Raw genomic sequence first — 26,447 nt, forward strand, 5'->3', positions numbered from 1 at the left:
TCAATCCAGGACGCTTCGGGCCTCCGGCCCGGTCCTACGCGGAGCTCGGCCTTCGGCCTTCGCATTAAGACACTTATACTATTGTTCTGTGTTTAAGCACTGACAAACTGGATACTTCGGGCCTTCGGCCCTAAGCGGAACTCGGCCTTCGGCTTTCGCATTTAGACACTGATACCATTGTTCTGTGATTAAGCACTGACATCCTGGACGCTTCGGGCCTTCGGCCCTACATGGAGCTCGGCCTTCGGCTTTCGCATTTAGACACTGATACCATTGTTCTGTGATTAAGCACTGACATCCTGGACGCTTCGGGCCTTCGGCCCTACTTTGAGCTCGGCCTTCGGCTTTCGCATTAGATATCCACACCAACGTTTCACGTAACCATTGCGGCTGTGTCCCTGACATAGCTTCTCTCAATTTTTTTTCTATCAAAAAGATTTCGCGCTCGCTACGCTCGCGTTTTTAATACGATTTTAAGGGTTAAGCCTACTTTAATAAAGATGGCATTCTGCGCACCCTACCAAGCGACTACGACTTAGGCCATTTTTTTTTTAATTTAAGTGTTATTTAATAAATAACACTTAAATTAAAAACTTATAATTAAACATTTTTTTACACTATTAAAAGTAATCCCCTGTACATACATATATGTAGATATTTAGTTGTGCATACATAAAGATAACAATAAATAAAGTGTAAATACTCGGCCTCATGTTTTGATATCTATAATATTCTCCTTTCCTCTAATCTTACTTCTAACTAATATAATATTAGACCTAAATTCGAAAGTTTGTTAGGAAGTATAGATTTCTATGTGTATAATTCTTAATTTTTCATGCTCAGAATGATTTGACTGGGGACAGAATTGGAGGATATTTACGTATTTATGTATACGTATATGTATATGTGTAATATATAAGTATGTTTATAGTTTATGCGTATTTATGAGTAGGTAGTACTGGTTTTCTCTTTATTTATTGCTCTCGTCTTCCTTTATGTGTATCCAAAATTCTCATATTGCTATTTGTCCATATTAAATTGTCTTTCACCTGTTAGTGTTTGATCCTTTCGCATTTTCTCAAAGGTTAGCTGGAAGAGATCCCTTTTAGGGATAAGTTCGCCTTTGTACATAACATTCTTATTTTTGTTTTGTTTTTGTCCGTTTTATGTAAACCTGTTTATATGCAATAAAGTGACATACATACATACATACATACATATTTGCCATGGACATGATTTGGATAGGTACAGTCAAAAACGTAAAAATACAAAAGTAGTACTGTATTGTCCGTTATACACCTACTACTCTGTGTCGTCTAAATCACGTCTAATATTGGAATAAGGGCGAAAAAACTATTGGTTTTGGGGTGTAGTTTTGTTTAGTGGTACCTACCTAATTGTAAAATATTTTATCTGGACTTCAGTTGGTTCAGTCCGCTAATCGTACTTATCCATCTGTCAACTTTACTTCAAGTTCCGCCTCCAAAGGAGAGAAAGAGAAATTAGGGATGAATTAGCTTACTTACTGACACAGACCGAATTCCACGCGGGCGGAGCCGCGGGCACAGTTAGTGTACAATATATGTAATAAGAAGTTTGAATGCGAGTATAAAATTTATCATGCCAAGTTCTTGATAATCACACGGTTTAGTCTAGTTTAACTTTTTGTCAATTTTACACTATTACCATTACCTACCTATAATAGAAGATTACACGAGTATTATTTGAAAATAGTCGGTAGTTAATAGGTAACTACATGGATTTTTTGTAAATATTTGTCAAAACTATGTATCTAGTTACTATAATGTAGTCTAGTTTGTATAATGTCGGTACATCATAACCATCAAAATAGTTATTTTCGATACAAGTGCGAAAAAGAGGAAATTCGAAACGAGTGGCGATAAATTAAAACACGACCGAAAGGAGTGTTTTAAATCGACACGAGTTGCGAATTACCTATTCGCACGTGTATCGAACAACGTTTTACAGTATATATGGCACTTAAAGTTTCGACATCGCACGAAAAGTGCTATTTTACGCACTAGTGCGGAAAAGTAGCACCATATGTACATATAACAGTACTGTAATAAGTATATTTACATAAAACACTCAAAAATGTATTGTTATTACGTAAAAGTTTGTATTGTTTAGTACTCAATTTCACAAGGGCCAAATAGTCTCTAACTCGGGAAAATTTGTCATCTCGCATGACACAAGATGCGGCAAAATATTGGACACCACTTACCCTTAACGGCCTATTACATGTCAAGCTAAATGGCGTTGTATACAAACACCACAGAGATAGAATCGCGCGGAGATGGGAATGCTTAAATTGAGGGTTGTGTGGAATATAATGTTGCAATCAATTTAATACGCGACTGTTTAATTTTCACCTATAGGTATATTGATATTGTATAAAACGCCTAGTTAATGTGGTTTACTCAATTTCCCGGTAGATGTCACTTTTGATTTCTACAACTAGCGAACGGTGGTCTATCGTGGACTTCATAAGATATTTAAATTTATTTTTGTACTTTGAGAGGATTTGTGTGGAGTTTAGTTCAGCCCGATTAAACATACTACTGTTTCTAATAACCGAGGTGTTTGATTTGACGGTTTCCCTTCGAAACCAGAGTCCAAAATTGTACATGGTCCTTCGAGCCGGATAAGCCAGTGGCTTTTTTGAGAGTTCAGTGCGGATTGCACTTCGTCCCGTGCTTAGCAGTGGATCGCTGCTTCAAAGGCCGGGTAGAGTTTCCAGCTAGCTGAGGTTGCTAGCGCCATCTAGCGACGAGTAGCCGAAGCTAAAAACGGAAGCGGATACGAGTGGCAGCAGTTCGAGAGGTCAAGTGGCGCCATCTAGTACCAGCAACTGGAAAAGGAGATCAGCGAAGTGTGACGTCACAACGCGTCAGTTCAGTGAGTGTGTCAAGTGTGAATCGTGAGTACTTTTAAAATTATTTCTCAAGAGATTTTCAACCTTGTGAACAATGTTTATTTTGCTATGGAATTTTGAACTTTATTTACAAGAAGATATTTACTTTGAAGAATTCAATTGTTTACATGGACATAGAAAATATTTGGTACTAGTTTGTATGGAATATTAACTTAGAATAATTTAGTAGAGTAGACTTAGAATAATTCGCAAAATCCTGTTGGAACGGGGAATCCATGCCCGATTTTGCTCAGAGTGTATCAAAACTCAAACACTTGTAAAATTTTCAAATATATTTTATGGTTTTTTTAAACTTTATTTTATAGTATTTTTACAGTGCTATAAAGTTCAATTCAAACTCTGTTTTGCTTAAATATAGTCATTTGTAAACATCATGGATCTATTGTTAAACTTTCAAAATGACTTGTCTAGTCGTATATTCAAGACACGAGTTAATTTCGAAAAATTTCCCAAGGCACGCATAACGGAGCATTACATAGAGAGTCGACTAGACACCCTAGAGCAGCTATGGTCTGAATTTAGACAAGGACACAAAGAGTTGATGCGTACATATGATCTAGCACTTATGAAAACAAAAAGTTATATTATTGAGGACACTTATGACAAAACAGAGGATGAATACACAGATTATAGATGTAAACTAAAAGATGGATTGGCTGAATTTGTAAGTTTTAATTCACGTCAGTCAAAGGTCAACAATGAAGAAAATTCTTTCACTAGGTCAAATTCTGTAAAACTGCCTAAATTAACAATCCCTAACTTTTCTGGGAAATATCAAGAGTGGACAACATTTAGGGATTTATTCGTATCAATGATCCACAACAACAACTCTTTAGATAGCGTGCAAAAATTACAATATCTAAAAAGTTATTTAACAGGAGAAGCAGAGCAGTTGCTGCGCAACATACCCGTATCAGACTCTAACTATAATCGATGCTGGAGTTTGTTAGAACAACGATACAATAACAAAAAATATCTATCGCATTGCATTCTCACCCGGTTACTAAGTCAAAAGAACGCAGCTTCTGAATCTCCTGCTTTTCTTAAAGATCTTCTAGATACATCAACAGATTGTTTGAGTGCACTGTCTAACATAGGCATTGACGTTTCCACATGGGACGTCATAGTTATACATCTGTTGACATTAAAATTAGATCCAGAATCACGTAAGCAATGGGAGCTTCATGTGGCAACCAACTCGGCTTCAGATGCTTTGCCTACCTTTGATCAGTTCAAAGAGTTCTTGACCAGCCGGTACAGAGCTCTAGAATTTATTGAGCCGAACATGAATAAAATCACCACTGCTTACGAGAAACCTTCGAGTAGTTCAACCAAACAAAATGTGTTTCATATTGCTAGCGCACCTGTGTTAGCGTGCGAATTTTGTAAAGAGCATCACAAACTGTGTTTTTGCAAGAAGTTTGCAAAACAAGATTTGTTCAAACGACACGAGTTTGTAACAAAAAATAGAATGTGTTACAATTGTTTAGGGAGTAATCACACTGTTAGATTTTGCCAAAAAACAACTAGTTGTCGAATTTGTCACAGAAAGCACCATTCCTTGCTTCATTCAAGGGAGGTTCCAACTTCAGCTGCCAATTTAGAGAAAATAGGTCAGGTAACTGAAGGTGTTTCGGAGGAAGCCACACACATCTCTCCAGAGATCAAACAAAAAGAGACCACACCGATAGTCAACTGCCTTGCGACAGAGATTGCTAAAGAAGAAACTTTATTACCCACAGCCCTGGTAAAGGCTGAGTCGCAGACAGGTGATTATCAGGTGAGACGCGCGTTAGTAGATCAATGCTCACAGGCTTCATGTGTCACTGAAGCTGTTGTGAAAGCATTAGGGATAAAGAAATTTCCCATAGAGAGTTCACTCACAGGATTAGGTGGCGAACAGACCTCTGAGGTCCCTAAATATGCAGTTGAGTTGAAAGTTCAATCGCTCACCGATCCAACCTTCAGTATTGTAGTGAAGGCGTATGTTGTAAAGAAGATCACTACTTACCTCCCAAGCGAGAAGGTAGTAGCTCCAGAGTGGGCTGTGTTAAAGCAGATCAAGTTGGCCGATCCAACGTATAGTTCACCCAACGAAGTAGATGTTCTGTTGAGAGGCAAGGTTTATTGCCATATCATTATGGATGGACTGCTGAAAGGTCCAAATGGATTTCCACTAGCTCAGCGCACCACGCTCGGGTGGATTTTATCTGGCCCACTAGATTCAGCAAATGTAAATGAAAATGTCACCGTCTTACACACGCAGGTACTTGAAGAGAAGAAGTATTTCTCCAAGATAAAAAAAGAACCTTTAGTTCACTCCAAACAGCTGAATACAGGAATACGAGAGTGCAAGGATCGTATTGTATCCAAATCCAAGTCAAAGAGAGAAAAGAAGAACAGGAACATGGTGAAATCGCCTCTCCTTGCCGATCAAACCTGCAACAATCCAATAATATAAAAGTTAAAAGGTCACACGATTTAGAAAGGAAGCTTTTAAAGAACAAAACAGAATCTTACTTACCTTATAGCGCAGTTATCGACAGACGAACAACCTGAAAATAAACATGTATAATAGAATATATAATTTTAATACTTACCTGGAGTTAATAAAAAGAGAAATCACAGCACTCGATGGCACTACTGATGCTGTCGCTACCTGAAACATAAGAGAAATTAGTATTCAAAATGTATATTGTATATCACGTTTTAAAACAGCAACGAGATATATAAAGAAAAGCATAATTATTTTGGTATATTTGAAGCATGATTTATTTACAATTTAATAATGTCTTACTTACCTTGATTAGTTATTTATTCTTGTAGAATCTTGAAATCCAGATGGTCGTATCTTCACTTTAAATTAGATCACAACGTAGTTGTCAAAAACATACAAATGTAAAGTGAATAAGTACAGTTCATCACTTACAACGGGCAATATTTACAATTTTAGTTCCCGTTATTTACTGTACAAATTTCTAGAAAAGTCTGAAGTTGAGGATATCTTTTGAAGAACATGGAACTTAAAGTAATCTACCTCAATCTTCTTTTGTCTTTTATGAAGTGTGATTTTCGGCAGAATTACTCAACAACACTCATTAATAGTTCTGTGTTTTGTTAAAATACAATACGAGTATTGTTATGAGTTCTTTTGTCAGTTAAGTAACTTTAGTTCAAAGCTGTGTCTTAACAGTTACATTAACCTATTCTAAGGAGTTATTAGATAATTTACATGTAGGTGCATTATTATTGTTACATACTTACTAAGAGTTTATGTTATGTCTGTGAAGATGAGTATTGTGTTTTATGTTGTGTTTATGCAAACTAGTGTGTTAAAGAAAACTGAACCCACCACTTTAGATTTGTGTTCAGTTCAATTTTGATTCCTTGGTTACTTCATGGTGGGCGGTTATGATGAAGGACATGTTGTCCTTGGTGGGCGGTATGTATAAAACGCCTAGTTAATGTGGTTTACTCAATTTCCCGGTAGATGTCACTTTTGATTTCTACAACTAGCGAACGGTGGTCTATCGTGGACTTCATAAGATATTTAAATTTATTTTTGTACTTTGAGAGGATTTGTGTGGAGTTTAGTTCAGCCCGATTAAACATACTACTGTTTCTAATAAACGAGGTGTTTGATTTGACGCTTTCCCTTCGAAACCAGAGTCCAAAATTGTACAGATATAATTGGTATAGTTCTAGGGTAATCTACTACCTACTAGGTACTTGTACTTAGTTCACAAGTTTTGTCACGAGGTTTTTAATTTGACTAGTAAAGTAGTAATAGGTAGCGGTTAGTTATAAATGTACGGCATATTTTGTTTACGTGATTCTGTAAGGCGTGATTCTGCATGGCTCAAAAGCCATAGATGCCAAAAAATATTTTTTATTTATTTGATTGACTCTATACTCGTGCCGTGCAGTGCCACCTATTTTGTCTGTGAAACTCAGGCTCTATTTATATTAGAACTTTGAGCTATTTTTTTACACCATTTTCCCATCCCATGGAAATGGATCGCTGGCTGCATTTAATTCGAGACATCCGAAGTAAATACAAACCGTATTTTACTCGCTATCTTGTTGGCGATCAGACTAAAGCAGATTTTTAGGGCGTTGACACACTGACCTTATTCCTATGCTTTCTGCTTTATAGCTGTTTAGTTATTCGCAAATTAGGTACCTATGAAATTTTTATTAACTTGTTTTGGATGAAACATCGTATAAACTATCAAGTATATTAACTTTAGTACTCATACTCATAAATTTGTATTTAGCTTGCACATTGTGATAAAATAATCGATAAGCAGGTAACAAGGAACTAAACAGTCATTAGTTAGAGAACGAGTGAGTTAAAGCCAATAACCATATCCCAAGTTCCGCAAGTCATGTGCATTATGAAGTTAAACGAGTTCAAGAGGAAATGAAAAGTAATTTCATTTTTCACGTCTATGAAAAAGTTTTAATAGGTTTCGTGACTCTCTGGCTATCTAGATTTTGAGAGTGCTTAATGGTGTTCTTGTGTTCGGGTAATTTATATTTTAAGATGATAATAAGCCTGCCGTCAGTTGCCGTTTCGTGTCAAATTTGACGTGGGTTGGTAAAACTGTCACAAATATTATAAACGCTGTTTTTGTTTCTTAAGTTCTAAAAGTGATGAAGGTTGGAAAGAATCTGGGTATGACTGAGCCTTGGGGTAATACGTCATGTGAAAACTACCGAGTTAATACCCGGGGCGAGTATTTACTCCTGTGCTTACCTAACCAACTAAAGTCGAGACCTAATGAAGTTACTCGTGACAATTTGCTTTAACTTTATTATATAAGTATTTATGAATAGTATACTACCTACTGGCGTGAATTTTCCCATATAGGTACCCTAATAACTATTTAGTTATTTAGCTTACCTCAAAAGTATATTAGCAATTTAATATTCTGTAAACAGTTCGCTCAATCTAAAAATAGTTCAACTTAGTTAAAGTATATATTACATATGCATTTGCATAAAACATCCCCCGTTTAAGCGTAGGGGAGTTACACTAAAAAAACATCCACTTTGGAGATAAGCCGCGGACGGACAAACATGGTGAAATTATAAAGCCTGGGCCATGTAGAAGCCGCTCCCACCCTCCTTATTTAGGGTTCCGTACCCAAAGGGTAAAAAACGGGACCCTATTACTAAGACTTCGCTGTCCGTCCGTCCGTCTGTCACCAGGCTGTATCTCATGAACCGCGATAGCTAGACAATTGAAATTTTCACAAATGATGTACCTCTGTTGCCGCTATAACAATAAATACTAAAAATAAAATAAAATAAATATTTAAGGGTGGCTCCCATACAACAAACACGATTTTTTGTTGATTTTGCGGAACCCTCCGTGTGCGAGTCCGACTCGCACTTGGCCGGTTTTTTACAGATGTATGGCGGACAAATCGGCGCCACAATTTGAGCGACATATTAGGGATGTTAAAAAGATTAGGTAGGTAAACATAAGCTATTATAAACATAAGCTATTATAAACATAATAAACTTTTATTAATAGCTATAAGAAAAAATAACCAACATTGTAAAAAGAGGTATAGGTTTTTTATATACGTTTAACCTATTGTCAATATCTACGCATTAAACATTAATGTAAGTACTTTCATAACACATTGGTATTCTTATAAACATAACATAGGTAATGTTCTGCTGATAAATACAGCTCTGCACGTTAAAAGAGATAGCTGTTAGTTTATGAATAAATGTCACAGTAGGGAGACACCAATTTCCTTGAAAGCATGTTACTGACATTTGATACGGCCGTCAAGGCCGATAGTGTGTTGTGCTATATTAGTAGGCAGTAGGGTAAAGTTGGGTCCACATTATTAGTATCGTTAAGTGTATCGCGTATTCTTCTCGTCCTAAGTAATAATACCTAAGTGTTTATGCAACACGATGGAGATATGATATCGGAGTATAGGTACATACTGTGTCAGAAATATATGGAGCAGTCTGCATTTTGTGTCAGAAAACTATGCTGATCTAGTAATATAGTAGTAGATTAACCCCTGGCTACCTCCCCAAAAGGGAAGGAGAAATAACCTACCTGTAGCTATGAACTTGGTCTACATCTTCCTCGCGCTGTCCCGGCATTTTACCACGGCTCATGGGAGCCTGGGGAGCCTGGGCCATGGGAGCTCCCAGTAATTGGAGTGGGCACTAATTTTGAACTTGGTATTGTTTTATAAAAAATTGAGAACGAGGACTGCATTTTAAAATAATCATTATAGGTACCCTACATTGTATTATTATTATAGGTAATAATCACTTTTGTTGCCTATAACATCGAGTTTAGTGATTTCGCAACGTATTCAATTTTGAATATTTCTTTTTCATAATATGTAATCGCAATAAATGTGTAAATTAATTTCGTTGTGTAATTTTCTCGTAAAACAGATGTTTAAAATAGATTTGTCGTCCCCGTGCGTAACATCGGGGTACGTTTAACGAATTTTAATATCCCACGTTCCTACTTTCGTCTAGAAAAAATTCTCAACTAAATGCAACTGCTTAGAACAATATATTGTTCAAAAGCTGCTACTACAAATGAACCACCCCCGTTTATGAAACGAGTAAATTTAATTCAGCAAGTGCGAATACATATTAACAAAGCCGTGCGAGACCGTGGGCGCTCCGAGATCACAAGAAATTATACGCCCAGTAACTTTCATCGTCGGGTGCAAACCTATAGGAAGCAGCGGGCATTATAATATTGGGAAAACGATTTACATATAAATGAATTAAATAAAACCTTGTAAAATCATTAAACATTTTATATTCATTCAGTAGACCGGTACATTAGCATGAACACAAGTTAATGCCTATATTAAAGTATAAGAATTTCGAAAATTTACTAATGATTTTTAGAGTAAGACATAATATACATAAAATTAAAAGAGTAGAAAGACAAAAGAAAGAGAATATTAGAAACCAAGTATAAAACTGCGAAAATGCACAAATACACTCGGCATATTTTCTTCCCAATAGACTACGTGAATCGAATTTTGTCCCATCTATATCCTTAAAAGTAGCTGAATTCTCCTCGCAACAGTATCGTAAATTTAGTCAACATTGCCTACCAAACTTCTACCAAAAAGCTGTTTTCCTGTGAATTGTCCCGTCTCTTAAAATATTTGTTAGTTTGCTTCGGGACGGCTGACCTACATTCGTAACGTTTCCATCTCAGCGGAACAAGGATATTTTTGTTTCGCTTAACGCTACTTTGTGCATTCTTGCATGTATAGCTTTAATTTAATTAAAAAATGGAATTACAATTTAAAATTTAACTTATATTTTTAGGGCATACTTTTAGCAAATTAAATTATTATCATCTCTACACATAATAGAACGTTAATTAGTATTAATACCAAGCTTGTTTTGCCCTGTAGGTTGGTAGGTCATAACTTTCGTTTACTTGCTTTAGTTTATCATTGAACTCCCCATTATTGCACGTGTTACGAATAAAATAGCTAAGTAATATCACAATGAATATTCCAATTAACTTTCGATTTAACTTTATATTATATCATTTAAATCTCAATATCGGGCTCCATCTCCTTGAATAACTCAATTCAAAACTACGAAGCAACATTAAATTTCAGTTAATCGAAAACGATCGAGTGGAGCTTTACGGTCAGGGGTGTTATTCCAGTATTTTAAAGAGCGCAGGCGATTCGAAGATTCAGGATAACCATACATGTGCTCTCGAATTCTGCGCAGCTGAACAGATCACCAGGTTACAGTTACACTGGTGAGTCTGGGCTTAGAATTGTCTAGGCGTTAGAATAACACCCCAGCAACGAAGTTCCCAACTCCAGCCACGCTTATTGGATTCAAACTAATTGTAACAATATGAAATATTGTAGCTGCTAATAAAACTACGTTTTGTGGTTTTTGCTGGTGGCTACATGGCGGATAATGGTTTTATTGAGGCTTTTTAGATCATTTCCGGCATTAAACTGCTTATTAAATGTAAAATTATATTTAGCTAGGTAAATAGCATTAATATATGCTTCGTTTTAAGGATAGTGCACATGTTGTCCTTCCGGTTCGATCCCATCAACTAGGAATAAGAGGCTGAATACCATGACCATTTGACTGAAGAAGACTCTGGGAGAATGAGTAGTTGTAGATTGTAGACGATGAAGCATGGTTTAAACTTCTTCACATTAGGCAAGAATTAAGACACCTGCTTGCTGATTTCTCACTTTTGAAGCTGTGAAAAAATCAATCTTCTAAGTTAACGTGAAAATAAGATCCGGCCGTTTAGGTTGCAGAAAAACGTAAATTTCAACACTTTCACGGGAATCAAAACTTACCTATGGGGTACTTTCCGTTGAGAACTATAAAATTTGGCAAGTAATACCATTTTGTACTTCAAATATCTGAAAACTTTTTTGTTTAAAAAAAAGTTTTTGTATGGAACCCTCGGTGGGCGAGTCCGACTCGTATTTGTTTGTTTTTTTTTTTTAAATAGATACTGACTTGGCCATTGCACGGCTGCATAAGAATAAGCATTAAACATAAATAACATTAAATAGGTACAGCTCAAAACATGTTTGTAGTTGAAGAGCTGTTTACTGCGTTGCGAGATTGTTGTCACTTAATTTATTTCGTCATATTCAAAATTTCGTATATTAATTTAAATAAAACTCTTTCAAAATAATCGCTTAATTTCTCAGCTCAGTGAAGTGTCTTGTTCTGTTTAGTCTTGTGTAAATGATCTTAAATTAACAACATTGTTTTGTAGCGTTATGTTCAATTGCTAATGTTAAACAACAAAAATAAAACTCTCCTCTGCAATATCTAACCCCATAAAACAAACCATATTTTATCTTTGTTGCAATAAAAACTTTGCTCTAGCCACTGTAAGAGCCGCTCAATGCCATTATCGCAAAGCCAAACTTTCTCGATTGCCTGTAGCAGAAGTGCTCTTGATTTCGATATCGTGAGTTGTTAACAGTCGTTTAACTTGCGATTAATAGCTCAAACCATTCTACGTCTTAATAGGTGGTGCTTAGATGAGATATCCGGCTGTGGTTAGGTTCAAGTTTTGTTTCTGATTTCTTGAAGGTTGCCTTATTGCTTCTAAAACAGTTTTTATCACAAACTTTTACTCGATTATTAATTGGAGCGTTACGTACGTTAATTATTTATTATTGTCCTGTATTTTGTAACGAAATAGTTCCAAATACTTGCCCTTGGTAACGAAATTTTATAATAAGTATTTTCTGAGTTTCTTAGAAGTAAAAGTAAATAAAAAAGTTCTCTCGACCAAGTTTATGTTCGGGCTACGACTGTCCACCAGCTAGTGGAAAGTCGGTTAAAAAAGTTTTCTTATAAGTATATTTGCGACCTCTGGGCACTTTTGAGACGAATTTTCCAATAAAATTTTAGATACTTACATTAAGGAAAAAGGCAACCTAAAACGGAAAACACGGTAAAAATAAGCCATAAACTAGAAAAGTAGCGGTATCTCAGAAAGGGTAACCATGAAGAACTATAATAGTAATACTCGTAGCTATAAGATCATGAAACCAATTTGTAGTCATCAAATAAATTTCGAACCCTATTTTTTTTATTAGTACTCGATGCGTAGGTATGCCATTAATTGTTGTCAGTTAGCCTCAAAAAATGAAGTCTAGTATTTCAAGTTATAGAGGTTTTGTGATATGAATGGAAAGGAATAGCGCTCACTGCATTTTAAATATTTAGGTTTAAAGAACTTTATTTCTCAAAGAAATTTACATTTCGCTTAATGAGAAAAAATATTATTAACTTTATTCAAATTTTATTCATACATATATATGGTACAAAAACATGACAAAAAAAAACAATAAATAAAAACAACTTAAAATTACAATTAAACTAAATAGAAACGAAAAACTATGAGAACAATTACATAAAATACAAATCTCAAAACAAACAAACAGCAACAATGCTTGTTTGTTTGTTTTGAGACGTGTCACTATTAGGTAGTGAGCCTAAGGTTAAGCTTAAGGTTAGATTCGGATGGAGACTGCAACGTTGCTTTTGCATCGTTACTGCTGCAACGTTGACGCGGGTGATGTTTCTGTCAAGTTCCTTCCAACCATAGGTATTTATTCACCAGTGATTAAAAAAAATTATACTTAAAAAAAAATTAGATAAATTATTCAAAAACCCAAAAAAGCGTATCTCAAAGATAAAGCAATCTCAAAATATTAAATACCTAAAAGCGACACGATAAAAATGACGAAGTAAAAGTGCGATCGTTACTGTCAGATGCATGTAGCGCTGGCAAAGGAAACCCATTATTAATAGCCAGCCAGCCCACCGGTTTCCGTTAGGGAATAATATATGACATTTTGGTCCGGGAACCTCGAAAATAGGAGAATTAACGTGGAGCTGGGACCACGCAGTGTAAACGGGGCGTTTCGATCCAAACATATTTGTTTTGAACGGTTGAAAGGATTCTTTCACAGCGGTTAATAAAACTGAAATGGTTTTTCTGGAATTTCAAATCCGACTGCGTGTCTCGGAATTATTATTCTCGGAAATATTATAAACCAGGACCCTCCTTCTTGGGATTGAAGCAGTTTCAAAGTACAGGTATATGATTTAAAAATAATTAATTAAGAAAAATAGGTTAAATTTTTATACATACTATATTTTATGTTAAAAGTATACGCAATATAAATCCTTCATTCTATTTTTAATGATCTCCATTATAGTGGCCAAACAGTAGTTCCGCAATTCCAAACATCATCATCATCATCTTCCTCGCGTTGTCCCGGCATTTTGCCACGGCTCATGGGATCCTGGGGTCCGCTTGGCAACTAATCCCAGTAATTGGCGTGGGCACTAGTTTTTACGAAAGCGACTGCCATCTGCCCTTCTAACCCAGAGGGTAAACTAGGCCCGTATTGGGATTAGTCCGGTTTTCTCACGATGTTTTCCTTCACCGAAAAGCGACTGGTAAATATCAAATGATATTTCGTACATAAGTTCCGAAAAACTCATTGGTACGAGCCGGGGTTCGAACCCGCGACCTCCGGATTGCAAGTCGCACGCTCTTACCGCTAGGCCACCAGCGCTTTTTCCGCAATTCCAAACGTATCTTAATATTTTTTTTTTTTTCAGAAAAATAGTTTTCCATTGAAGTGTCAATTTATGTTTGTTATTTCCATGCGTACTATTAAATTGAAATGTTTTTAATTGAAAATTCAATCGTTAGAATACCTTAGGAAAACAGAGTGATAAAAAATGATTCGACTTTTTCTGTTTGTATTTTGTCCTTCAAATAATATTTTATGTTCTCACTGCTCAGGTCAAAAGTTACGCTTTTAGTTAACTTCGACACACATACCTATTCGTATTGAGCTGTTCTTTCATATTTACTGGTAGATAGGATTTTTCCATGACTTTGAATAGCAGAATATTACTTACCAAAGGCATTAATTTGGATTACATTTATACGATTATCGCGGTGACAAAATCATATAATTATAATGTTTTCGGTTACGTTATTCAAACGCCCAAGCCAAGACATAAAACATAAATTACCAAGTTCTATAGGTACAGCACATAAAATCTAATGCCGTGGTATCTAAAATTCGTTTTCCTTAACGACCATACATTTATAGTGAAAAGTAAAGCTTGTTTACATATAACTTCTTTTAGATTTAATTGCACCCCGTTCCTCTATAACGATGTGCAAACAGAATCCTCCAAGATATAAAATTGTCCGCATACCCAACGATCTTGTTACGCTTGCCTATTCTTAGTCGAGGATCTCAAAATCAGGGTTGTGTGTCCTGTGTATAGCCCGAGGTGGTTAGCGAACCGAATTAAATATAAATAACACGGGGAGTAGAAGGGTCGCCAAATTAAATTAAAAATAGAGTGACTTGTGATGACTGCGGTGTTCAACTTAAGATAAACTTTTATCTGAACGTATCCGAAGGAACGCCATGCCTTTTTCAGATTGGAATCTTATTCTTTTAATCATATACAACGAGCTTCCACAGTGAATTATTTTAATCACAGCTTATGTAGACATGTATCCAAAAACAGAGAATTTTTAGTTAAAAACATAATAAAAATATACTGAGAGAAGTAGTCCTGTGGGAGAAACCATACATTTTACAGAAAAATGCCTAGTGAATATAATCTCTTTAAATAAATACCTATTTAGTTATGCATTACAAAAACATGTAAATTGCGATTTTAATTTATAATAAGTAAATACAGATAGAAAAAAAGTAAGCCATATCCTGTTCAAAAGATACACAAATGATCACTCTTAAATTATATATTATCTTTATTTGTCTTCAAGCTTAAGTTAGGTTATTTTATAATATGAATATAAAAGTCAAATATAAAAACACTTACAATAGTAGTTTATGCAACAGTGATATAATAAGGGTTCTTAAAATTCAAGGGTCGAAGTTACAAAACGAGACGTAGTCGAGTTTTGTAAAAAAAGACCCGAGAATTTTAAGAACCAATTATGAGCTGTTGCATACATTACTTTTTCTATGACAGCTGCAGCAAAAAAAAAAAAGAAAAAAAGAAAAAAAAAAAAAAAAAAGAGATTATTAAAAACAAAGAGATTATTAAAAAAAAAGAGTTATAATTTAAAAAAAAAATGGGTTATTATTTAAAAAAAAAAGAGTTATTATTTAAAAAAAAAAAGAGTTATTATTGTAAATGAAAACATACCTCTTTCAATCAAGATGATCGGAACTTGTATCTTTAAAAACAATAAAGCAGTTGTATTATACTCATAAGATGACTGCTAGCAGTCATCTTATGAGCCTATAGACAAAGCATTCAAATGACATTGCTTTAGATATCACTGTCAGTCATTTAATTGACACATTTAAGTGCTGGAGTAGAAAAAAACAATTAAAAATACATACCTATAAACACATTATAAAAAACCTAACCTAACCTTTTATCTTTATAATTCTTAAGAATTACCTATCTTTTATAGTTAGATACCTAATTGTATAAATTTGTTTCAACGATTTTTAATATTACACGTGATTCTTCTTTTCATGGAATTAAATTTCTAGCTGACGTTATCGCGTCGCCGCAATGCCCTCTGGAGATAAAACCGCAGCTATCTGCCTTTGTTCAGGTCGAGCATTGCTGACTCCTGGAATCTCCCTCGTTAGTGAAATTTTGACGTCTTATGGATATCCCCGAGAGTGTTTGACTATTAAGAAGACGTCTTGAAACTTGCTGAGTCTACAATCTTCTAACCACGTTAGGTATTCGTTAGAATTATTTTCTGATTGCGCTCTTGGGATGTTTTTATTACTACAACTTAGGTTCTTACACCAGTAATTCATTGTTACTACTACCATTTGAGATAGGATAAGATGATTACTACTGGGTGTCTATGAAAACTTTCGTCGTATCTCTGTATCCGCTTAATATCCTTGCAGAAATAAAAGTACAAGTGTACTACTTGTAAATACAATTTGTCGGGGAAATTGACAATAATACTTACTGTCATTTTAGCATTGCTGTCACGTTTGACATCTTGCTATCAAGTTTGACAACGACCGTACCAACGCTATTATATTAGTAAAAGTACCGCTTGGATACTGGGATAACCCAGCATTACTGGTGCATTAACGCGTCGCGACATTGCTGCCGCAAATGTCAAAAATCCGAGTAACAACATTTACGGCAACAATGCAGTTGGTGGCGATGTAGCGCCGCAGTTGCCATTCGTATGGAAACATTTATAGTAGTAGTAGTAGTAGTAGTAAAACACTTTTTTGTATAAAAATCAGAACAAAATAGGAAAAATAACATTTGTCATTAGTAAAAAGACGAACTTATCCCGTATACGCACTTTACGGTTATACTTTATACGGTTTCTTTGCTTTTTCCAGGTGTTATTTCCTTATTTAACCGATATGCATTATTTAAACCATTCGTTCCCAAACATAGTATTTTTTTATTAATTAAGACTATGGTGAGTTGGTGACACTTTAAATTCCAAATAATAAGTAGGTAAGACACATTATTTTTGTATAAAATGCGCTTGTTAAAGAAAATGTTGAGAGTGTGCGCGCGATTTTCCTTAAAGTAAGTTTTTGTAGCTTTAATATTTCAAAATGAATAAAGTACCATGATTCACTAAATTGAACAAAAAATAAATACGAAAATGTCTCCTAATTACTCTAAAAAAACCTGCAGTCAGTATGAAAATCCTTGAGTTTCAATAAATTTTCAAGTCGTGACTGCCCTTCTAACGCCGATGATGAATTCTAACAAGCTTTCAACAGCATTGACTTGAAATTAAGATTAATATTACCTAATGGTTTACGCATTACGAAGTATACCTAATGAATACGTACAAAATGAAAAGTGTTTCATACATATACAGTTGTAATAATGTTTTTACTTTGTCTAAATAATTTATCTTCAAGCAGTTAAAGTATTCGTGTTCATTAGTGAGTTATAGGTACGAGTACTATTTTTTTTTTACAATTTGGACATTGCTTAGTTACGATACTCGATACAATTACTTCATACATATATTTTATAAAGTAGGTATTGCGATTAATGGATTCGTTATTTTAATATTTGTAAAAATGTACATACTAATAGCATATTACAAATTAAAGGAAGATCGTTATTATTCAATGTAACTTTACTGGTTATTTACGCAGGTCCTCATTGAATTGGTTTTCTTTGGCAATTTATTGCTGTTTTACATACATTTACATAATATGTGATATTATATTAAAGTTAATGTAACGCTGCCTCCGTTTATGCCAGTCGGAGGGTACGTCAGTCTGCCTCAATGTCCCATATAATGTACAGAAAGAATTCCATCCATCAATGTAACATTTCCTCTTTATTTTAAGAATACGAAAATGCATGGAATGCCTACTGCTTTGTAAAATAATAACAATAAAGATTTATGACAAGGAAATATTCAGAAAATTTGGCTTGCATCAAGAGCGGTATTCAGATTTTTAAATTTGTTACGGTTTTTTTATGAATCTTACGTTGAAGAAATTTCATTGTTGACAGCTGACAGATCTTACCTGCCAGAACAGACCTCCAGACAAGCTTTGTAATTATAATTTTAATACTTTCCTGAAAACTTTGGTCTAACTTGTGTAAAAAAAAATATAATATTTTTTTCTTTGTTTCAGATTTACACGCAATAAAAATAGTGAAAGTGGTGGTGCCAGAAATAATCCAATATGGCGTTCAGGACGCAGTTATACTAGATTGTGATTACACATATGGGAATGATACTTCGGGACTAGTGGTGAAGTGGTTCTTTAGGAATAAAACGCGACCAGTGTACCAGTGGATACCGTCACAGAAACCCCAGGACTTGGGTATTTTAAGGAGTAGAGTAGACTTGACTTATAAGGCCTCGAATGATCCGCTGAAGATGCACCGGGCACTAAGGATAGTGAAACCAAATACGGACATTTCTGGAGACTACACGTGTGTGGTGTCCACCTTTATGGCGGAAGATCAGAGAACAAAGCAGATGATTGTTTTCGGTAAGTTGTTACCTCATTTGCTGTTTTTTTTGGCCATAATTGGTTATATGGCCATAAGTTAAAATCAAAACTGTTTGGTTAATAACTGAGAAAGACAGAAGAATTGCATATTACATGAGTAAAAAAAAAAAATCTGCGTGAATCTTTATACGCAACAAAAATCTCGGTTGATACCCCAGATCTACCTACAAACATCTCTAAAGAAAAGGATTTAGAACTGGAAACAATCTTATTAACTTTTACATATCATACAAATGTATATCTTGTAAAATTGGGCCCTCGCTCTTCAAATAAGGTTAGGTCGAAAATAACGATAACTCGTTCGGTACCGACCTCGAGCATTCGACCAAAGTACGGTCCTACACATTCGCCAACTTATGTGCAAAATATTTATCACTCGCCTTGAAAGCTAGGGAACGTTCGAAAACTTTCTATTGGAACATTACATACTTTCACAAAAATAACATAGATGTAAATATTAAGGTTTTTTTAAACCGGAACTTTCTTCAATCTAAGATGATTTAAATGTCAATAAAATTTTGAAACGATAAACAATGATGTGCCCATGATTTTTTTTTTCTTAGAGTGATCAATGATCTATTAATGTTACAAAAATAGTGGTAATATTTTTCTACACTGCCTGTCCCGTACTTACGCGTTAGCTAAAAACACAGACAAGACATCCTCCAGACTGAGCATAGTAGCGCTACCCCCTCTGCCACAAATATACGGTAGTTTTACTCTATTTTCGAGTCAAAGTGTCTATGTGTGACGTCCGTGTCTTTAAACGGACCAATCACGGCACGGGACTCGCTCACCTCGTCCCCCGCACCCCAGTATTTTTGGCAGCATCGGTTTCATGAAATAATTGCTCTAAACTCCGCCTAGAGGATTCCTAGTCTATGGCTAAAAAATAAAAATAAAGGTACCTACTTATAAAATATTTGTTTGAAATAATTTATGACATACAATTAACGTTTTATTTTATGACTGTTATATTATTAATATCTGGGTGACCGAGCTTCGCTCGGAAAACATATAAAAACTCGAAAATGCGCGTTTTCCCAGAGATAAGACCTAGCTAGATCGATTTTTCGCCCCCGAAAACCCCCATATAGCAAATTTCATCTAAATCGTTAGAGCCGTTTCCGAGATCCCCGAAATATATATATATATATATATATATACATATATATATATATATATATAAACAAGAATTGCTCGTTTAAAGTTATTAGATATTATAACATTTATAACTCTACCTATTCGTTAAAATATGTTTTTAAACTACCTATCTTTTTCAAAAATCTAATCTTATTTTTTTTTTAAATGCGGTGTAGACCTATAATCTATGTTCGTGATTTTTTTTCTATGAAGCTAAAGTCAAGAAATCAGGTTCCGAATTTACGAAGTTATAAGAAAAAGGCCTAAAGATTGCTATTTTTTTTGGCAACCGTAGGTATAGAGATGTAATAAAGTGCTACGTTTTTTCTAAATATTTGCTGGCTGAACCAGCTGCACCTGTAAGATACATGATTCGACAACTATTTACAAACACCCAAGTCAAAATTGAGAGAGGCCATTCCAGTATATAACAAAATACCTACCCCCCTACCTACTATACCTCCTCTTATCCTTCCTCCCTACTATTGTGTTTTTTGTAGGGCTTAGCAGTTTTATATTGGGTAGGACGAGGTCAAGTGAACCCTTTTTCATGTTTTGGTAAGAACAACAAAATAAATAATAATACGTGTATATAATATACAGGGTGTCCCAAGAAGTAGTGATATACTGAAGCTGGGAGGTAGAGGACCTAGAGGGCTATCTGAATCACCCCCATGTATGTTCCGCGATTTTTCGTATTTTCGGAGTTATGATTTTTTTTAATTTCACCTATCGCCGAGTACGATGAGATTTTTATTTATGGTGACGTAAATTATTGCGGTAGATGCTTGATTTTTTTGTGTGCTACGCTGATAGATAGGCCAATTCAGTATGGTAACATTTACTATCGTTAGATCTTTGAATGGAATTAAAAAAAAAATTAATGCCAAGAAAGATTAAATTACCCAGTATGTTCACAACTTCAAGGGCGCTTAGAAAAATAAAACATTAAAAAAAATCATAACTCCGAAAATACGAAAAATCGCGGAACATACATGGGGGTGATTCAGATAGCCCTCTAGGTCCTCAACATCCCAGATTCAGTATATCACTACTTCTTGGGACACCCTGTATATGCATTAATTTGTATCCAAGAGTGTCTCTTGACCTTGACATGTCATACTTAACAACTTTTACAATAGACCAACAAAACTCTGCCGGCTCACATTTCGGTGAATCCGAATCAATGTTTTCTATAGAAAAGCTGTTTATTTCGCGAATTCGGGGTTGGCGCCATAGTAAAAGTTTTTCAGTATGAACTACATAGCTACAATTTCACCTACATACAGATATTTTTGATGATCTGATAAGTCAATATCACTATCACTGCTCAGCGTTTACGTAGCACCAGTTGTTAAACAGTGGTTAAAAGTAAAATTAATTAAGTCGCTTGTAACTCAAATCTATTCTAGTTTCAATACATATTCATAAATGGCTATGTAGCTTACCATGTCTGTTTAAAGCAATTGAAAATAAATGCTTTTTAATTAAGATATCATCATCATCATCACAGGCCTTTGCGTCTATTGCAGATGATTTATGCATTGCGGTTGTGACAACGGGTTTGGTGACTGTGGAAGCCGATGCGTGAGCGGCACGACCTCCCACATTTTTGGCAGAGTATATTATATAAGCTCATGCCACCTGAGGTTCAAGTCCCGGTTTGCTTTCTACGACACCTATAGGGTAATATTGAGTTTATAATATCTGGCGCCCGACGGGGTCAATTGTAATATAAGAACTAAATTAGAACAAAAAACGTAGGTACTTAAAACTTAATAAGAATTGCTAGAACATTAACCTTGTATTTGGATCCTACGAGGGGTGTTCAAAATATTCTCGGTATGAGAATGAAAACAAACAAGTACGAAAAGTTTGATATTTTTATTTTTCAATATACTCCCCCCCTATGTTCATACACTTAAAAGATCGATCAATTTTTTTTTTGTAATCCTGCATAAAAATATTTTTTATCTTTCGTGTAAAAATGCTCCTCCACTGCCGCCTTCAATGCTTCATCATCGGAAAATTTATTTCCACGCAGATCCTTTTTAAGATTGGGGAACAAAAAGAAGTCGCTGGGGGCTAAGTCCGGACTATACGGTGGGTGAGTAACAGTTTCAAACCCACATTCAACAATAGCTGCCTTGGCAATATGAGCAGTATGGACGGGGGCGTTGTCATGCAGAAGCATAACACCTTTGGTTAACTTTACTCGCCTCTTTTCTTTGATTGCATCCTTTAATTGACGTAGAATGTTAGCGTAGTACTGTCCTGTGATATTTACACCTTTTTCTTTATAATCGATCAGTAATACTCCTTCACAATCCCAAAATATCGTGGCCATGACCTTGCCAGCTGAAGGGATGACCTTGAACTTCTTGGGATGAGCTGAACCCTTAATGTGCCACTGCATGGACTCTTGTTTACTCTCTGGGTCATAATGATGAACCCAGGTTTCATCTCCAGTAACTATTCTTTGCAGCACCTCATCAGGATTTTCACCGCACAGGTCAATAAAATCGGAACAACAAGCTACACGCATGTCTTTTTGAAGCCGAGTCAGCATTCGCGGAACCCATCTTGCACTTACTTTTGACATATTAAGATGGTCATGGATAATATCATGTACGGTACCAATAGAGAGATTGGTTACTTGTGCTATAGATTTTACCTTCACTCGACCATCTTCCAATATAAGTTTTTCCACTTTATCAATATTTTCTTGTGAAGTAGCTACTACAGGCCGGCCAGGTCTAGGGTCGTCTTCAACACTCTCCCTTCCACGTTTAAACTCGCTTGACCACTTTTGAATGGTAGATAAAGAAGGAGCAGACTCACGGTAAACACAATCCATTTCCTCTTTTATGGTTTTTTGATTTTTACCCTGTTTTGTCAAGAATTTTATCACGCATCGATGTTCTAATTTAGTTAACATTGTCAATTCCCACATGATGTTCATGTTTGTTCAGCAATTGCAGAAAAACAAAAGAACATCTCGCTTCGAATTATACTTTTTTTTAATGTCAATGAATAAACCTTAGCGGCCAGTAACGAAAGAAATTTTAGAAGAGGTTGTAAGATATCAATACCGAGAATATTTTGAACGCCCCTCGTATATGATTTTAACTTAGTATAGTATGTGCGGAAAGAGAAGAGTCGTGGAATGTATTGGGCTCCATATATTCCACGACTCTTCTCTTTCCGCACAGACTCTATCGTTAAATGCTGATTTCAAAAGTGGTTGAATTGACCCCAGTCTACCCTATGTCGGCATCTGTGTCCGCCTCCAATCTCTTTTTATCCAATGCCTTCTGGTCTGCATAAAAAGCTTTGTTCGTAAAATGTCAGTAGGTAATTGTTTGCTGATATATTTATGGTGTAAGGTCGTGTGAGATTTAAATGCTTATAATTTATAAAACACGGATAATGGCTTAAACAGACAACGTAGGTCCTTACTATCAAACAACTTGATTCCTGACCCAATGTGAAATCTTTTCACATTTACTACGTCATTGGCATTATATTGTTTTTAAAGTAAAATTACTATGACTTACTATGAGAACGTTTTATGGTATCTAAACCTTCCTTAAGAATCACTCCATTGGTAGAAGACAACCACCCGAAAATCCTTAATTTGAGTTCATCGCACGAACATATAGACAGACTCGGCGGGGAACTTCGTTTTATGATAGTGATTAGTTGTAATTTAATTTGTAACTAGTTTTATGTTCAGGTAATTATATTTTTAATTGCTAACCCTTATTAGTACAGGTGGGTTATTTCCCACTACTGAATTAAAATGTTGTAGGTACCTCCGAAATACCTCAAGTTAGCAACAGCTGTACGACGGGTGGGTTCAATGATCTCGTTTTCTGATGTTCCAAGTTGCTGTACTTACCTAAGTACTATGGAATATAAATGAAGAACGAGAATTTGCAAACTTTGCAATATCTATGTATGTATAGTGGTGAAGTAGGAGGCCAATGACCTTTTCTCCCTAAATATTAAATTATATTAAAGAAGATAATGTGACTAAGATAAAAATGTATGTTAGTATACCTTACGTATTATGGCAATGAAATATGTACCAATACCTGTTTTGCAGATACGTTATCAATCCATGCATACTCTACAGTTCTAGTTCTATTTTAAAATTGGGATATATTTGAATATGTTCGAAAGTGAAGTTTGATATTTACGTAGTACCATAATATAGTTACCTGCGTGATAAACGGCCATATTCGAACTTTAAGATACGTCAAATACTAGAGATTGAAACGATATGGAATGGATATGTTAGTGTCAAACAAGTGTCAAAAGTGACGTTACTTCAAACAAACGCGTCACTTTTGACACTTGTTTGGCACTGACATATCCAATCCATATCGTTTCAATCTCTAGTATTTGACGTATCTTAAAGTTCGAATATGGCCGAAATACTTCTAAACAGTTTACTATATTACTCGTACTCATAAAACTATCCATGCCTCGTTTAGTTAATTTATGTTTGGCTACCTTGTTTCCTGGGGCGGCCCCTGGCGTGGGATATAACTTGTGTTGATACGCTGGCCCCATCCCACGTCCGGGGCTCTGCCAGGAGGCCAGAAGGCCTACCGCGAACCACGTTCGACGTGTTGCCTCTCTGTCGCACTTGTAAATTCGTACGTAAGTGTGACAGGGAGGCAACACGTCGAACGTGGTTCGCGGTAGGCCCTCAGGGACGGCAGCAGACGACGCCAAAATTACCAAGTGTCGCAAATATGCATTCTTGAAAACGAAATATGTATTTGCGTCACTTGCAATTGAATCTCTTGGTCCTTGGTCGTCAGACACCAAAAAACTAGTAAAAGAAATTTCTACCAAACTAGTCTGGGTGTCTGGCGACCTACGAGCTGGCACATTTTTTGCACACAACTCAGCCTCACTGTGCATAGGGGGAACGCGGCTAGCGTCCTGGGAACAATGCCTCAGGCAAATTTAGGGCTAGATTTATAATTTATTTATTTTGTTTTTTAATGTCTGTTTTATTAAATAATTAATATATACTGGTAAGTTAAAACAAAAATGTTTTATATTATTTCTTTCTGAGAAATTACATAAAGGTGACAGTCCATTTCCAACTGCAGCTGCACTACTGCTGCGGCGTTACTGGTGCGACATTACTGCAGCGGCGATAGCGGCGGCGACTGCTGCTGTTGCGTCGTGCAGTCGCAGCAGCGTTCGTGTTGCTTGTCAATCAATGTCAGTGTCAGACGTATAAATAAAAATACTAATTTACTTTCGTATATTTTACAAGAAAAAGCAAGTTACAATAATGCTACATGCTAACGAAAAAGAAGACCAGATTGCCTTTCTACGGGAGTCAGAGGCAGTCACCAATAAAATCTGATATTGAATTATCGTTGTGCTTCAGGGAATATTACCGATTAAATGAAAAGCAATTCAACGGTGTTTGAGGCTTAATAATTTACTAAATACACCCAAATTAAGTACCCAAATGAAATTAGTGCAGAGGAAAAATTACTTAAGGTAAGCTAACATTTTGAAATTATCTTCCCCATCTTCTTGGCTAAATGCGTGACGACCGCAACAGCACACAGCAATCCGACGTGAGCGAGACTCATGTAGCTTGTGAAGTATACGGGGTGTGCACTTGATCCACAATCACGTAGGTACGTGATCCAGCCAAATCCAGCTGGCAGTGTCAGTCAGTGGAGAGTAGGTAGGTACTCGGCCGTCAGAAACGTGCGGGCACTGCCGGCTGGATTTAGAAGTCTGCGATAAACGTCCCCAGGTAGGTTCTTTTATCAGCAAAGTGATTGGTGGATTCCGGAGAAGGCGATGTGACACGACGTTCGGTATTAGCCAAATATTACAGATTTATCTTTCTGAGGTTCAATATTAAAGCAATTTTACTTTCTTCAGGTACCTAAAGTTATAAAGGTATAAATTAATAAATGCATTTGTAAGTGCTATAGTTGAGCAATTTACACTTCATATTTTATAGTCCAGTCGCAAATTGAAATCTTATAATTGCTCTTGTGTTGCAGGTGACCATGGGAGATGGCGCTCTTGACAGTAACAGTTAATGACCAGACCATGTAAAACTTGACGGGCCAGACAAGAAATCCTTTATGAAGAAAGCTATTTCGTTGACTTTGGCTGATATAAATAACTTTTAATAAATTAATCTGAATAATAAATATTTTCCTCGTGTTGGTGTGATGATCCCAGTGAAAGCATATAACTGGAAACCGCCTTTGGGAACATAACCGTTCAAATTCTCGGGCCAAATTAGCACACATACACAATTACGCCTACATTTAAATAAGACGATACATTTACAGAGCCTGTCTCTATTACACTAACGTACACAGCTAAGTGTAGATGAAATGCATATAATGTCAATAACTACCAATCAGCGACATTAATCCGCTAATAACCTTCTTGCTGTACGTACTGGCCGCTGAGAGTTCGCGGTTCATATTTGATTAGAATATGACTTGGACAGGGATAGGTTTATGCCATACATTGAAGAACCAGTCAAATAATTCACGTATAATAATTTAATGCAGATTAAAAAATAACTAGTTAAAATGTTGTTATGAAATTAAATGACAGACTAACTCAACATAATTAAATATTCATTGTTGTAGGTATAAATGTATTCCGCTATAATAAGTATTTTGTATATTTTATTATCAATATGTATGGCAGTGCGAAGTCACGTTCAGAGCCCGTACCATGAGTCACTG

General features: G+C 35.7%; 1 protein-coding gene across 1 annotated transcript in view; it reads left to right on the top strand.

Moving 5' to 3' along the window:
• LOC134662518 (uncharacterized) overlaps positions 1–26,447 on the top strand; it is a 60,331-nt gene that overhangs the window by 22,016 nt on the left and 11,868 nt on the right. The window contains exon 2 of the mRNA XM_063518773.1: positions 18,163–18,525. Within this exon, the coding sequence (XP_063374843.1) occupies positions 18,163–18,525 (363 nt within the window). The remainder of the gene's footprint in view (positions 1–18,162; positions 18,526–26,447) is intronic.

This window comes from Cydia amplana, chromosome 3 (assembly GCF_948474715.1).
Source record: "Cydia amplana chromosome 3, ilCydAmpl1.1, whole genome shotgun sequence".
NCBI lineage: Eukaryota > Metazoa > Arthropoda > Insecta > Lepidoptera > Tortricidae > Cydia > Cydia amplana.